This window comes from Podarcis bocagei (genome assembly GCF_964188305.1).
Source record: "Podarcis bocagei genome assembly, chromosome: 10".
Taxonomy (NCBI): Eukaryota; Metazoa; Chordata; class Lepidosauria; order Squamata; family Lacertidae; genus Podarcis; species Podarcis bocagei.
In genome coordinates, this window is record NC_138135.1 from 69,376,578 (window position 1) to 69,393,331 (window position 16,754).

Genomic DNA, 16,754 nt, shown 5'->3' on the forward strand with positions numbered 1-16,754 from the left:
GACATAGGTGACCTCCCATAACAAGTATAAGGATGTCCAGTAAGGGAGAGGAGCAATGACTGTATTTCTTCTGACTTTGTGTCAGTGGCGTAGCATGGGTTGTCAGCACCCGGGGCAAGGCAAGTAATTTGCGCCCCCTAACCCGTGGATTTTAGCAGGGGGCAGAGAGCTGCGAGTGCGAGTGCGCCCCCCACCCAGATGTTGGACCCGGTGCAGCTGGCCCCCCCTGCACCCCCCACGTTACGCCACTGCTTTGTGTTATGCCACACGACCATGGTAGCCATTTTGTGGCTGGCGCCCACTGCACTTTCTCAAAATTCAAGATGCGCCTTCTGATTTAAAAAGCTTGGCAACCCTTAGGGTAGACAATATTGGACTAGGTGGACCAGTATGTTGACAGTATAAAGTCAATGTGGTCTAAACTAGCAAACCTCTTCTAATATTTAGGAGTCTTACCTTCCCTAAATTGTGGAAGACCATGTCAAACATGAAATATTTTTCTAGAATATTCACATACGTTCTTGAAAGAACTGCCTATAAAAAGGGTATGTGCTGTATATATGAAGATTTACAAGACCCAGGTTTAAATCTCAACCAGACATTAAGGTCATTGGGCGATCCTAGCCTGTCACTCTCTCTCAGTCTAACCTACTTCATGGAATTGCTATGAAGATAAAATGTGTGGTGGGAAAAGAGGCTCACAAAAACTTATGCAACAATAAAATAAGTCAGTATTTAAGGTGTCACTAGACTAAATTTCTTCTGCTTTGTGTAACTTAGCCTATCATACTGAAAAGTTATTTGGATATATTTTTATTTCCCTAGCTAAAAGCCAGCTGAATGTGAATATGTATCTCAACATGTGTTTACCAAAACCTCAAGTGCCATGCATTACACATTTGAACAAAACCTTAAGAATATTACCCACATAAAATACTGCAACTGATCCATTTTTGACATTTGAATGCATTTACCTATAAAATAGACAATTAATTCAAGTAGCCACTCAATCATTATGTTTCTGGAGTCAAGGATAAGTATGTTTCTCTAAATACATGTTTCCAAGAATGGCATAAACCTCAGAGCCTCATTTTATGTTTACTATGGATTTCTAGCTTTCATGCTTTCGAAAAATAAACTTCAAACACATGGGGGCAGTCTGTTTACCATGAGAAATTTGCTTCATTGGTTCAAATCAAAAAACATACCAAACTATGGTTAAAGAAGGCTAATTTTGGTTTACTGCAACGTCTGAATTGGCAGCTATATTTGTGACTGGCTAGCAAACCAGAACCATGGTTTTATTTTGCATTATCTATGGGTTATCATGCTGACTGAATTGACATACCAGAGAGCCACTGTTTTCTTTCCAGAGGCTGCTGCACCTAGAGATCTGAATGCTGATCATAGAGAAAAAAGTATCAAACTACAGTTTCTTCTGTTTGGAAACCCAAATGTTTATTTGGATTCTAAACTAAAGAAAATACAAGCCATGGTTTGGTATGATGTCTAATTATGTCTATGGTGCAACCAATTTAAGGGTTTCAAGGCATCCTAACAAGATTGAGCTTGATGCAATGGAGCTTGTACATCTTCAATGATAATTAATTTTTATGTGAATCATAAATCACATAACATGTGCACACTTGCTATTATGGAAAATGTGCTATTAATACTGAACAGGTTCCCTCTTGCTGATATAGTACAACAGGCACCTGTCTTGAAAGAAATTAAAGGCCCATTTTTTATGCTTAATTCCCAGGCTGCTAAACCAGGAAATGCTGCTATCAGCAGCAAATGAGCAATGGGACTGAACCTGGTTTAACAGGCGCTAGGGAAGGAGTTGTCGTCACGGCACTCCTTGGTGTGTGGGGTGCCGCAGGGCGCAATCCTTTCCCCAATGCTTTTCAATATCTTTATGCGCCCCCTTGCCCAGATTGTCCAGAGTTTGGAGCTGGGTTGTCATCAATATGCTGATGACACCCAGCTTTTCTGTTGATGGACGGCCGCCCTGACTCTGACCCAGATGCTTGGAAACTGTGGCTGGATGGCTGCGTGGCAGCCTGTTGAAGTTAAATCCTTCAAAGACAGAGGTCCTCTGGCTGGGTTGGGACGACATGGGGTTGGGGGGCCAACTCCCATCTCTTGCAGGGGCTCAATTAGTGTCAGCGCCTTCTGTCAAGAGTTTGGGTGTAACCTTTGACGCTTCCCTTTCTATGGAGGCGCAGGTTGCAGCCACAGCAAAGGTGGCACATTTCCATCTCTGCCATATTAAGCAGTTGGTCCCTTACCTTTCTTGCCCTGATCTGGCCCCAGTGATCCATGCAACAGTCACCTCCAGGCTTGACTATTGTAACTCGCTCTATGCGGGGCTGCCCTTGAAGCTGACCCAGAAACTCCAGCAGGTGCAAAATGCCATAGTAAGGCTCCTTACGGGGTCCTTGCCACAGAATCACATTCATCCAGTGCTTTACCAGCTGCACCGGCTCCCGGTGGAGTACAGGGTCAGGTTTAAGGTGCTGGTTTTGACCTTTAAAGTCCTATGCGGCCTAGGACCCTTGTACCTACGGGACCGCCTCTCCTGGTATGCCCCGCGGAGGACCTTAAGGTCCATAAATAACACCACTTTGGAGGTTCCAAGCCTCAAGGAGGTTAGATTGGTCTCAACTAGGGCCAGGGCCTTTTCAGCACTGGACCCGACTTGGTGGAACGCTCTGTTACAAGAGACCAGGGCCCTGCGGGATTTGACATCTTTCCAAGGGCCAGAAAGACTGAGCCTTTGGCTTAGACTCACTCTGACCCCTTATATGGGATTTGGTATATAAATTTTCCCTTGGCTTTTTTGCTGGCCCATGGATAGCTAATAATAATTAATAATAATAATAATTTTTTATTTATACCCCGCCCTCCCCAGCCAAGGCCGGGCTCAGAGCGGCTTACAAGCAATAATAAAAACAAGATGAGTGATTACAACTTAAAAACAAAAATAAAATACAACATTAAAATAATGGAACATTAAAATATTAAAATGGAGCCTCATTGCAGGAGAAGGAGAAGAAAAAAGAAAAAGGGGGCGGAGGGAATCAAATTGGCTCCAATCCAAAGGCCAGGCGGAACAACTCTGTCTTACAGGCCCTGCGGAAAGAGATCAGATCCTGCAGGGCCCTGGTCTCATGAGACAGAGCGTTCCACCAAGTTGGGGCCAGTGCTGAAAAGGCCCTGGCTCTGGTTGAAGCCAATCTAACTTCCTTAGGGCCTGGGACCACTAGGGTGTTGTTATTTATGGACCTTGAGGCTCTCCGTGGGGCATACCAGGCGAGGCGGTCCCGTAGGTACGAGGGTCCTAGGCCGTGAAGGGCTTTAAAGGTCAAAAGCAGCACCTTAAATCTGACCCTGTACTCCACCGGGAGCCAGTGCAGCTTGAAAAGCACTGGATGAATATGCTCCCATGGCAGAGACCCTGTGAGGAGCCTCGCTGCAGCATTCTGTACCCGCTGGAGTTTCTGGGACAGCTTCAAGGGCAGCCCCGCGTAGAGCGAGTTACAGTAGTCAAGCCTGGAAATGACTGTTGCATGGATCACTGTGGCCAGGTCGGGGCGGGAAAGGTAAGGGACCAACTGCTTGATGCGGCGAAGGTGGAAAAATGTCGCCTTGGCTGTTGCTGTGACTTGCGCCTCCATGGAAAGGGAGGCGTCAAGGATTACACCCAAACTCTTAACGGAAGGCAATGGCATTAATTGGGCCCCCGCAAGAGAAGGGAGTTGGTCCCTCATCCCCATGCTATCCCGACCTAGCCATAGGACCTCTGTCTTCGAAGGATTTAGTTTCAATCGGCTCCCACGAAACCATCCAGCCACAGCTTCCAAGCATCTGGTCAGTGTGTAAGGGGCTGAGTTGGTGTGGCCATCCATCAGTAGATAGAGCTGAGTGTCATCAGCATATTGATGACAGCCCAGCCCAAAGCTCCGGATAATCTGGGCAAGAGGGCGCATAAAGATGTTAAAAAGCATTGGGGAGAGAATTGCGCCCTGCGGCACTCCACACACTAAGGAGTGGCGTGATGACATTTCCTTCCCTAGTGCCACCCTCTGTCCCCGACCAGAGATAAAAGAGCACAACCAGTTACGGGCTATGCCCTGTATCCCCACGTCTGCAAGGCGATGGTCCAGAAGATCATGATCGACCATGTCAAAGGCTGCTGACAAATCTAAAAGGATCAGCAGTCCTGACCCGCCTCGATCCAGTTGTCTACGGATATCATCTGTTAGGGCAACCAGAGCCGTCTCCGTCCCAAAACCAGGACGGAAACCGGACTGAAATGGATCTAATGCTGATGTTTCCTCCAGAAACCTACCAAGCTGTTCAGCAACCGCTCTCTCAATTACCTTACCCAGGTATGGAAGATTTGAAACTGGGCGGTAATTGGATAGGTCTAAGGGATCTAATGAAGTTTTCTTTAAGAGTGGACGCACCACTGCTTCCTTCAGTTCCCCTGGGAATGTCCCCGTGTCAAGGGACAAATTGATAATTTCAACCAGGGGGGTCCGCGCAACATCTGGACACTCCCTAATCAGCCAAGACGGGCAAGCTGGCTTGGGTGAATATCTCATGTTTCCTCCCTTTATGGTCTTGATTTATGGTCTACTACTAAAGTGAGGCTGCATTTTAAGCTGTATTTTAAGCTGTATTTTAATTAACTGGTTGCATTTTAAGTCGTATTTTAATTAACTGCCAGTCCTACCATAGGCAAGTGATGACAGGTCCAAGCTTGATTGCTTCACTGTGCCGGCCTGGGAGTTGCCATTGCAAAGCTGCATTCTTCTTCATCACACACCCCAAGCTGCTGCAAGCTGCAGAGCTGTGGGAATAGCAGTGACTATGCCAGTCTATCAAATCCCACCACTGCCAACCACTGGTTTAGACTGCAGCTTCAGAAGTCAACTGACAAGTAGACCAACTCTAAGAATGAAGTTCTACATTTTTATGGGAATAATAATAATAATAATAATTTATTATTTATACCCCGCCCATCTGGCTGGGTTTCCCCAGCCACTCTGGGCGGCTTCCAAAAGAATATTAAAATACTATGATACATCAAACATTAAAAGCTTCCCTAAACAGGGCTGCCTTCAGATGTCTTCTAAAAGTCTGGTAGTTGTTGTTCTCTTTGACATCTGGTGGGAGGGCGTTCCACAGGGAGGGCGCCACTACCGAGAAGGCCCTCTGCCTGGTTCCCTGTAGCTTGGCTTCTCGCAGTGAGGGAACCGCCAGAAGGCCCTCGGTGCTGGACCTCAGTGTCAGGGTAGAACGATGGAGGTGGAGACGCTCCTTCAGGTATACTGGACCGAGGCCGTTTAGGGCTTTAAAGGTCAGCACCAACACTTTGAATTGTGCTCGGAAACGTACTGGGAGCCAATGTAGGTCTTTCAAGACCGGTGTTATATGGTCTCGGCGGCCGTTCCCAGTCACCAGTCTGGCTGCTGCATTCTGGATTAGTTGTAGTTTCCGGGTCACCTTCAAAGGTAGCCCCACGTAGAGCGCATTGCAGTAGTCCAAGCGGGAGATAACCAGAGCATGCACCACTCTGGCGAGGCAGTCCGCGGGCAGATAGGGTCTCAGCCTACGTACCAGATGGAGCTGGTACACAGCTGCCCTGGACACGGATTTAACCTGTGCCTCCATGGACAGCTGTGAGTCCAAAATGACTCCCAGGCTGCGCACCTGGTCCTTCAGGGGCACGGTTACCCCATTCAGGACCAGGGAATCCCCCACACCTGCCCGCCTCCTGTCCCCCAGAAACAGTACTTCTGTCTTGTCAGGATTCAATCTCAATCTGTTTGCCGCCATCCATCCTCCAACCGCCTCCAGACACTCACACAGGACTGTCACCGCCTTCACTGGTTCTGGTTTAAAAGAGAGGTAGAGCTGGGTATCATCCGCATACTGATGAACACCCAGCCCAAACCTCCTGATGATCTCTCCCAGCGGCCGCATGTAAATGTTGAAAAGCATGGGGGAGAGGACAGAACCCTGAGGCACCCCACAATTGAGAGCCCAGGGGTCTGAACACTCATCCCCCACCACTACTTTCTGAACACGGCCCAGGAGGAAGGAGCGGAACCACTGTATGACAGTGCCCCCAGCTCCCAGCCCCTCAAGACGGTCCAGAAGGATGTTATGGTCGATGGTATCAAATGCCGCTGAGAGATCCAGCAGAACTAGGAAACAGCTCTCACCTTTGTCCCTAGCCCGCCGGAGATCATCAACCAGTGCGACCAAGGCAGTTTCAGTCCCGCAATGAGGCCTGAACCCCGATTGGAAGGGATCCAAATGGTCCGCTTCTTCCAGGCGTTCAGCAACCACTCGCTCAATTACCTTGCCCAAGAATGGAAGATTTGAGACTGGGCGATAGTTGGCCATCGTGGCCGCATCTAAAGATGGTTTTTTAAGAAGCGGTTTAATAACCGCCTCTTTCAGCGGGTCTGGGAAGGCTCCCTCACGGAGGGAAGCATTCACCACCCCACGAAGCCCATCGCCCAGCCCTTCCCGGCTAGCTTTTATAAGCCAGGATGGGCAAGGATCAAGGAGACAGGTGGTTGGTTTCACTCGTCCAAGCAGCCTGTCCACATCCTCGGAGGTAACAGATTGGAATTGATCCCACGCAATTTGACTAGACAGGACTCTAGCACTCTCCCGCTCCGGCCCTGCTCCCACGGTGGCGTCTACCTCTTCCCGAATCTGAGCGACTTTATCTGCAAAAAACTTTGCAAAATCATTGCAGGAGATCATGTGGCCCGTACTGGGCCCCGATGTAGCAGGTGGTTCCGCTAAATTGCGGACCACCTGAAAAAGTCTCCTGCTGCTGTTTTCTGCAGATGTAATAGAGGCGGCGAAGAAAGCCTTCTTCGCCGTCGCTACCGCCACTTGGTAGGCTCGACACTGAGCTCTAACCTGTGTCCGGTCAGCTTCAGAATGGGTCATCCGCCACCGGCGCTCTAGCCGTCTCAACGATTGTTTCATTGCCCTCAGATCCGTGGAAAACCACGGGGCTGTCCGGGCTCCATGCAATCGGAGAGGGCGCTTCGGAGCCAAACAGTCAATAGCCCTGGTTAACTCCACATTTCAGCGGGCCACCAGGGAATCAGCTGAAAGGCCATCAACATGGGATAAAGCATCCCCTACCGCTCTCTGGAATCTGAGACTCATGGCGGAGGGTGGGTTGCCAGTGCCCAGGGCAAGGCAAGTATTGCACCCCGTAAACCATTAAGCGTGTGAAGTATCGGGGGGCAAGAGAAAAGAAGAGGGGAGAGGAAAAGGTAGTGTAAGAGAGTCTCAATCCAGCAGAGGGGTCAGTGGGTCAGTACTGGAGATGCTGGGCAAGCTGGCCAAAATTACAATAGCAGTGGCTGAGGAGGTGCACAGCAAGGCAGTGTGCAGCACCAAGTACTTGCCCTTGTGGAGGTCTCTGCCACTGCTGTGTGCCATGTTGAAGGGCTGCTTATTCTCCTACCCCCTGAAATACCAGAGGCCACCCCTTGGCCCTCCAGCCCCTGCCGCCCTTCTCCCTCAGCCTCCCTCAGAGTGAAGCCCCAAGCAACTGTTGCTTAACTGGAGCAATAGCCCCAAAGCACTGCCTTTGCTGCTGGCTCCTCACCCCCTTCCCTGTCTGCCCAGCAGCAAAAGGCAAGAAGAGCACTCTACTGTTGTTTCTTCAGTGGCTGGGACACTGCCTCAGAGCTAGGCTGCACCGCACCTTGGCATGGCAGGTACCTAATGCGAGCGGGGCTTCCAAGTAACTGAGCTGAGTGAGACTACCTCTCTCAGTTTCTCTCTGCTTGTCACCCACTGGATGGAGGTGAAGCCAAGGCTGAGAAAGTGAGATGCCTGCATGCTGCAGGAGCGCGTGTGACCGAGTGAAAGGCTGGCTGAGCCAGCCCAAACTCGCCTCTTAGCCGGCCTAGGGTGGGGCATGTGCTCAGGCGTCCCTTTGACAGCCACGGGGAGGCACCACTGCTGCCCCAATCCCAAAGGCCCCGCTTGGGTGCAACTTGCCTCCCCACATCTTTGGACTGTGGCAGCAGCTCAGCCACACGGCCTTGATGAGGGAGCCTGTTGTGGGAGCACCTGGTTGTGCCCTTCAGAATTTTGTGCCTGGGGCAATTGTCCTTCTGGGGGCCCCACACCACTGTCTGAGACCAGTAAAAATCAGAATCTTCACAGACTGGTTTTTGTATCAATGGTAAAAGAAGCTGCATCTCTGATATAAATGGCCAATGTAGCTAATCAGAAATTTACATGGAGATTCTTATTATGGACTTTTATTATCAAAGAACTAGACAGTTCAGGCTACTTAAATGGATTAACTTTTCCCTGTTACTTGTTCCCTGTTACTTTCCATGTATACTTGGTAATAAATCTGAAATATCTGCTTATTCAAGGTTCACCACTGAGAGTGCTAAATCAGAATATAGCAGTTCATTCCAAACAAAGTACAGTATTGGGAGGTCTTCACTGATTTCCTCTGTCATGTCTGTTTCAGCAGTACTGTATTAAGGCCAACAAAACTTAAAGTCACAATAAAGTATCAACAGAAAGTGGCAGCAGATATAATAAAACTAAATACAGGCAGATAACTTATGAACTTAGATCAAAACAATCACTCTGGGATTTGGTACAGGTAAAAGGTACAGTAATGGTAAAGGACCGGTAACTCCTATCTTCTGAAGGATGGGCTGTTTGCTTGGTTTTTAATATTTGAATCAAGTTCCCTACAAATCTTCCTAATCCTGGAAGCACCTATGCTTATTTATTATAATACTGTAGCACCTCCTGTTTTCTCCTTATGCATGGACCAGTCTGTTAGAGGTATCAAACATGGTGGAAGCTGCCAGAGTACAGGAGTTACCGTATACTAGAGACACATACTGAAGATAACTGATCTATATTAAGTTCTCTTAATACTATCAAATTTATGTATTTTAAGTGTTTCACAGTTGGCATGAGATGAGATACATTAACGTATACTGTGAAGTAAAAAAAATGTTGATGGAAGCAGGGAGTATGATTCAGTGGCATAGACATTGCCAAGGAAAGGCAGTCTGGAACGGAAGAGTTTTCAAGACACATTTTGAAGGGAGACCTGCACTGTAGGGGCTATGTAAAGCAGAAAATACCTTGTACTTACAAGCACGATGCCAATGGGTAAAAAATGTAGCTTTCAACCTAAAAAATCAGCTACAGGTGAAAACAGAACCCTAACCTTGAGTTGGTGATTGCAGCTGTGTATAGGAGGTGGCATTCATCCTGGGTTAATGTTGTATAAGACACAGATGAATTTCAATTTTCTTCCAGTGCCATGATTCTAAATCTAAACAAATTACATCTATAGAAGCAGGCTTGGTGGGGGAGTGATTTTTAAAGAACATCAAATTATGTTTTCGCGGAAATGCAACCATGAAAAAAAAGAGACTGTTGCCTTTCACCAAGACTTCCATGACAACTCTCCTCCAAAGAACTAGTAAAAACCAGATCACACCATGTTTTGCCAACATTTGATACTGGTCTTTAACTATTTTTGGTGACATGACAAATATACCTCTGTATTGCAAACCAACACACAAAGCTCCTGGTTTATTTTATCATTAAACATTCAAAAATAAATGCTACGAAACCTAGAAAATACTCCTGAATAAGAAAGGACTACTCCGTTTCATCTGATTTTCTTGACGAAGGCCTTTGAAAATGTATAGAAGCTATAAATGAATTGTACTCCAGGCATAATCATTCAAGAAAAAAATCAAAGCCAAAAGAATTTTCCATGTTTCTGAACATGAATAATTTACATATTCTTCAATTAAAAGAGTTATATGAGAAATAAGTTACGAATCTTTGTTTGAGCTCCAAGATAGGAGACTCTGTAAAGATTCCTATTAAAATAAAAAAGAGGCAACCATAAAGACAAAGGATGCTGACTTCATAATATGCACTACCAATTTCAATTTTCTCTCTCAAGAGTATTTTGATTCAACTATTCTCTTGCCTGAAATGCCACAATAACTGTATTTTAAAGGGCTAACATTTCATTTTTGGCTACAGGAAAAAGGATATGGGTGGGTGTGGAGAAAGCTGTTTGAATGGCCTGCTCCTTAACAAGATTTCAAACCAATTACTTCAGGATAAATGTGATTAAGAAATCTGTCTCCAGAAGTAAGTAACAGGAGCATACAATACACTTCTCATGTTTGCACTGAGATAATCCAGTAAACATTTCCCTGCAATTTACTTCTTACTGTAACAGATAGCATTCAGTCTTCTTGTACCCTGATTTACAAATTCTCAACTGACCCATTACCAAAACAAGAGCAGGAAGCTCTTTAGCAAGCTCACAAATTATGCAAAAGGGCACTGCAAATAAATCAAATGGGGCTAGTGCATGAAGAAAAGCAAACACTAATTCCATCATCTTCCTCAATTCACTCCAGCACAAGGAAAAATACTGTCCCTCTTTTTTAATCTCATTCAGACTGGGGAAAAAGAAACCTAGTTTTTTACCTTCTGTGCATTGGGTGAGGGGAGGGGGGTTGTCTGCAGAGGCAGATATGTTTCAGATCCTTATCCAATTCATTTTATTCAGAAAGGAAAAGGGATTTTCCACAGTGATCCACTACAAAGAGATGGGAATTGTCACCCCATCCGATCCCAGGAGATCACCAATGGAAATTCTGCATTTCACGCACCTCTAGGAAATACTGTGGTGAAGAGGTACAGAGCTGTCTCCTAATGTGATCTTGTCTTACACCCAAGGAAGCCTGGTGAAATAAAATTGTGGGGGAAGACAGGCAGAACAGTTTCTTGCCCGAGTTACATAGAGAACACCACCAACAGAAAAAGGAATTTCTGGTCTAGAACGCAAAGGAGTTACACACCCACTGCAAGTCTAACACCTACATCATCAACAGGAGAGGATATATGGCACCAAGGCAAGTGCCACCTCAGGTAGAACAAGAAGTTACAGCTTAGCCTTACCACATCCAGCGAAGGGAAATATTATGCTGGCGTATTCTTTTTCCTTTGCCACATAATTGCACAGAGGAAAGACAGGACACAACTTTTCATCACAGTGCATGTGTGTGTCGCACTAAGAAAATATAACCCTTTCCTGGAGGAGAAGGTGCCACAGGTAGATCAAGATGTGATAGCCTTCTACTCCCAGAGCAAGTAAGAATCACAGAATTGCAAAGTGCTCCGAGGGTCATCTAGTCCAACCCTCTGCAAGAGGGATGTTGTCCTCAATTACTGTCGCGATCCATGTTTATTTTAAGCGGACTATTTTCGTCGTGGTCCGTTTCAAGGGCCCCGGGCACAACGCAGAGACGCTAGTCATCGCAGGCACCCATATTGCACGGAGGAGACACCTTTTCAGACAAACCAAGTGGGACCCTCGGGAGCAACCGCAGACGGCCCGCTTCACCCCCACGGAGGCCGGGGTTGCTCGTGGGGCAGCGCGATTTCCAAACACGGGAGGGGGGGTAGCAGGAGAGAAACGTGTCCGCGCTCCTTCCCTACGTGCCATGGGGGAATTCCACATCCGGGGGGGGGGCACCACGGCAGGGAGGGATCTCGCCTCCCCCACCGACACGCCTTTCGCTCCCACACACTCGCACTTCCCGCCATGGGTGGGGGGAGGGGGGGTCAACAACACGAGACTAAACCATGGTTCCCCGTTCACACGTTCGTCCGCCCACGCCTCAAACAGCAGCGTTTTCCCTCACCCTTCCACTTCCCCGTCCATCGAGGAAACCACGACGAATATCCACAGAGACACCGGCACCCCCCCACACAAAAAAATCTTTGTTTATCTCCCCTCACCTGCAGGACACCGACACCTCCACTCGGGTAGCCGGGACGCTAGCGCTGAGCGGGTTAAAATCCCCCACGGACGCCATGTTCCCGTATCTGTCCAGCTTGGACAGCTGCCCCAAGAGTTTGTCCGGACCGAACATGGGGCAACCAAAAAGAAGAACGAAGAAAGGCGGGGAAGGAGGTGGCGCTAACGGAATTTCCCGGGCAGGGCGAGGCGAGGCGAGGCGAGGCAGGGCGGAGAAGCCGGAGAGAGAGAGAGAGAGAAGGAGGGAGGGGAGCGGAGGGGCCGAGCGAAGCGGCTCTGAGGGAGCGCGCGGGAGACGAGGAACGCCGACTGCCGACTGACGGGAAGCGAGCGAGCGGGAAGAGCGCGCGCGCGCCGGGGTGTGTGTGTGTGTGTGTGAGAGTGTGTGTTTTTTGTGTGTGACGTCACTATGGGGGTTGTCGCGCGTGACACCCCCCAACCCCCCCCTCACCTCGCGACGGTGACCGTTGGAACCGGGAGTTCCTCCTAACGGTCCCCGAGGGCGGCGCGAGGCTTGTTTTCCTCAGGCGAGGAGGAGGAGGAGGAGGAGAAGCCGCCGCCGCCGCCACTTCCCCGTAAAGTTCCACATTGTGTTTTCCGGTGCCTGGCACGGGCAAGGCAGGCGAAAGGGCGCCCTAAAAACATCCGCGCTGAAGAAAGAAAGAGAAGCGCGGGGAGTTTGTTCTCTTCCGCGCCTGACAGAAATTTCGCCTCAGCGAAATAACGACGACGGTCTTTTATTTCGCTCGCTCGCCGGCTCTCCTCCGTGTCGTAGTAGCTAGGCTTGCAGCCCTGCGCTTACGCGCGCACCACGCTTCCCTCCTCAGTCTGTCCCCGCGAGCTGCGCTCACACGTGCGTCTTGACTCGGCTGTGGAGCGCTTTAGGCGGAGATCTAGAGACGCCCTACTTTGGTTTCCCCTCAGAGGAAGGCTTGGCGGTAGAGAAGAGGAACCCTAAGCCCGAGCGAAAACGGAAGCGGGGTTTGATTCGAACCCAGAACCTGCCTTACTATTTGTGCGTGGGGATGGGGTGGTGTTTTTTTTGGTAGGGTGAATAAATGCATTTAACGTTGGGTAAGAAGAGAGGAGTTGGAGGTCTAAAGTTCGCGACGAGGGTGACACCTTAAAACTGGCCCAGGGGGCTTTTGGCAAGCCGGCGCCACGGTCATTTCTTCCCGTCAGAGTTTCAGCGCGCGTCCGTAGATGCCTTCCGCGTGCAGACACGCGTCGTACACGCATCTGCGAACGCCCACCGCCACGCACGTGTCCCGTCCCCCCACCCGCAGTGGCAGCTGCTGCGCTGCCCAAGGAGCAGCGCTATACTCCCAAGTCCCACTGAACCTCAGGGCGCTTACTTCCGAGTAGACACGTGTAGGATTGCGTTGCGCGGGACTGGCTTGTGTTTGGCCCGGATATGCCGAAACCCAACAGCTTGGCAGGAAATGCCCTTTGGAATAAATGCACAATTCCTCCCCCCCCCATTACGAAGAGGGTTGCGAAATTGTTGCACGTGTTAGTGGAATCGTAGCGGAAATTCCGACAGATCGCGGGAGTTTTTGTGCAATTCCCCCCCCTTTATGAAGGGGAGTTGGCATCAGCGCAGTAAAAGATTGCACAACAGAACAGTAACATGGGCTAGCCCGAGAAAAAAAAAGCAGGCTCTCCTCCCCACCTCCTAATGCGTGAGTCATCTCACGTTAATTTAGAAAAAGTATAGAAATAGCACGTTAAAGAGCAAATGCATTCTCAGGAAGTTGTTGGCATCGTTGTTACCAGAGTAGCTTCCAAATGAGACGGGGGCGGAGAGGGGCATCGCGTGTGTGCGAAATACAGCAAAACCGGATTCAAGTCATCATCGATGGTAAAGGAATGGCTTTTCTCTGCCTTTTAGCAAAGGGAACACGTGGACGTCTGAAACAGTGTGACGCAATAACCCCAGAGAGTTCAGCGAGGCCCAGGGGACGAGTGTAGAAACGACGGCGCGGGGGTGGCTTGCACAACAGAGAGCGGCAGGATCGACAGTGGGAATTCCTCTGCTGCTTGCCAAAGACAAAATGTGCTGCATCGGTTTCCCGAAAGCGCTGGGATAGGAAAGGAAGGAGGCCGTCCGTTTTCGTCACACACCGCATCTATTCAGGAGACGCGCCTCAAATGTAAACAGGAGCCGTCAGAACAGAACACAGGCCCATTCAACAGACGGGTGGGGCAAGCACAGCAGCAGTGGGTTTCCACGTTTTGAAGTAAGTGAAGTAATGTGCTTTTTAAGTCCAGAGTCTTAACATGTCCTAACGGCACCACTGAATTTTGAAATGCCACGCAGTTGCTCCTGTTTTTCCTGAACAATATTTATGGTGCTGGTGTCCAGAAAAGCACGTCCATTCCCAAGCTGGATAGTTACCAACTTCAGAGCCTGCTGGAATTAATAAAACCATTTTCACAAGTAATACGGTATCCCATACATGTCTATTCAGAAGCCTGTCCCATTGACTTCAGTGGTAAGTGGGCACAGGAATGTAGCCAAAATTGCTTTCTCCTGTTTTAATTATTTAGCTTTATAGCCTATTCAAGGTTTGAAGGGGTAACAGCCTACTACAGAAATCTGATAAATTATTTCTGTTCATCTGCATTTGAAAATAAGATCACACACACACAGAGAAAGAGTGCTTTGCTGAATGTGTTCATAGGATTGCTGCCTCACTGTCACTATTAGATGAAGTATTTAATAATTATGCCTGTTCGTCTTCCCATGGTCATTCTTAGGTAGCCAAAACGGAAGGGGGGGGGTTAACCCTGAGGTATGCATAAGTACAAAAATAATCTGCAGCCCCATGATAACCAACCAACACAGAATATTGAGTGGCTGAGGGGTCAATTCCTGGTTCACATTGTGATGCTATTTTTCACTGACACCCCTCCCCCGAAGGCAATACTCAGAAAAATGAGTGGGGAAATCCTAAATGGTAACGTAGCTGGTATTAGGCACCAATGTATTTATCCCTGTCCCCAAGAAAACTAGAGAGGTGTTTAACTCTGCTCTAACAGAGTTATTAGTGTGAAACATTTGAAAAATAGCCCTGGTAATGCAAATTCCTAAGGGAATGCAGTTCATTGTTCTCCAGTTGCAGGTTAGAAGGTGTTGTAGTGGAGAAAAGTTAATGTAGTCCTGCAGTGTTGTCCAAACACTTTAGGACATGCAAGTTGGGCTAAAACAGTAGCTTACACTTCTGCCAGGTTATCCATTGCTTTTATCCCCATATTAAAAGTTAGAGAATTGTATTAAACAATTCTGCTGTGTAGTTCACAGTTATACCCCTGTGGTAGGTAGGAGAGCTCTTCTGAGAGCAGGGATTCCTGTCTTTGAGCTAGCTTTTTTTTAACAACAACAACTTTTCCCATCCACATCAGCCATAGCCTCAGATAACACACACAAATGCATGGGATACACTGTGACATTTTGTTACAGGGCTTCACTTGTTCCCTCGGCTTCTGAAGTTCCTTCATGGAAATGCTTGCTATATACAATCTTCATAATATGGAATGAAGCTCTAACTACAACTGATCAGTTTTACTACTTGGGTCCATCCAATATGCATTTGTGAAGAAGCAGAAGAGAGACGTCTCTTTTAGCACTGTGTCTTGACATTTTTAGCAAGAACAACCAGAAGACAGAGCAGCCTGGATCTCTGCCCATTTAAGTTCCCAATGTTCAGCTGGTGGCCTTTTCCTCCCCCAGGCCCCACCAGAGTGCTTCTCAGGAACCATCTTGCTATGGGAGGAGAGAATCTGGGTTTTTTCCCTTTACTTTCTTGTCTTTACTGATTTATTATCATTTTGATATTTCTATGTAAACCACTTTGTGAGATGTGCCTGAAATAAAAAGTTCAGAACAGTTTGTTGGTCCTTATGTAGCCAAAATGATACCATCCTTGCAAAGAGGAAAGGAATTAGCAGGCTTGGGGGAACTTTAGATAGCAGGGTGGGGGGGCCCTAAAGGAGAACCTCCCTCAGAGCGTATAATGAGGGCTGAGTACAGTGGGCATGGGATGATGTTGGGGAGGGAGAATGGAAAGCTGTGTTTGTGGGGGCAGGAATACAGTGGAATATTATAGAATATTTTGGCTGGAACAGTGAACAGGAACACTCCACAGTCCATCCTGCCTATCATCCTTAAAGCTCATATCCCATATGCCATACAGCCACATGAATCAGGAGTCATTGCTACTCCCAATTTGTTTCAGCAGTTCATGTGCCTTCAGGTCTCTTCTGGGACCCACCTGTTTCTCTTATTTATCCCATCTTTTTAGCTTCCATCGCTGCCCCCACCTACTTCCATGTCTCCTCCAGATCTCCTTTTATTTTGTGAAATTCACTGTCTGTAATTCATATGAAAGATCATTTTACATGTAACTACTGTAGTGATTAGCCCATTAATGGCAGATGCACTTGGTACGTATTAACAAATTTGAGAGTCAGAGGTGCTTTTTAGTAGTATATATGAAGATGCCCTGACACCTACATCAGCCAGAACATGCAATTGATTTCAAAGTGGCTTGGTTCTGCTTTCTGCACCATATTCATGTTTATATGACAGAACGTCAAATGCAGTCATTCACACATGACAATATACATACATGCATACACTCAATTTGAAATTTGGGGCCTGCGATTAAAAAATGAGTTGATGAGTTGAAATCAATGTGAAATACAGCCTCTCCATCACCACACTGCTTCTTTCGCCATGTTACTCTTGGGAATGCCACAGTTCTACAATTAAAGCCACAACTGGCAGAATTTCAGACTACTCTGGCAATCCTATGACCTTCTCGGCTCCCCTCTCCATCTGCTCACTTCCTCCCTGCCAGTAGTA

At 47.8% G+C, this 16,754-nt stretch overlaps 1 protein-coding gene and 1 long non-coding RNA gene across 4 annotated transcripts in view; one reads left to right on the forward strand and one right to left on the reverse strand.

The window, feature by feature from the left end:
* CPNE8 (copine 8) overlaps window positions 1-12,043 on the reverse strand; it is a 65,698-nt gene extending 53,655 nt beyond the window's left edge. For 2 of the 3 annotated variants that reach the window (XM_081211646.1, XM_081211649.1), the window contains exon 1: window positions 11,869-12,043. In XM_081211646.1, coding sequence (XP_081067772.1) covers window positions 11,869-12,002 — 134 coding nt within the window. In that variant the 5' untranslated portion in view covers window positions 12,003-12,043. The remainder of the gene's footprint in view (window positions 1-11,868) is intronic. The other variant, XM_081211647.1, reaches the window with a different exon arrangement.
* Window positions 12,044-13,074: 1,031 nt separating this feature from the next.
* On the forward strand, window positions 13,075-15,779 carry LOC308596617. Its single transcript, XR_014012569.1, has 2 exons — window positions 13,075-14,127; window positions 15,351-15,779. It is a non-coding gene; the product is annotated as an uncharacterized lncRNA (long non-coding RNA).
* Window positions 15,780-16,754: the final 975 nt, after the last annotated feature.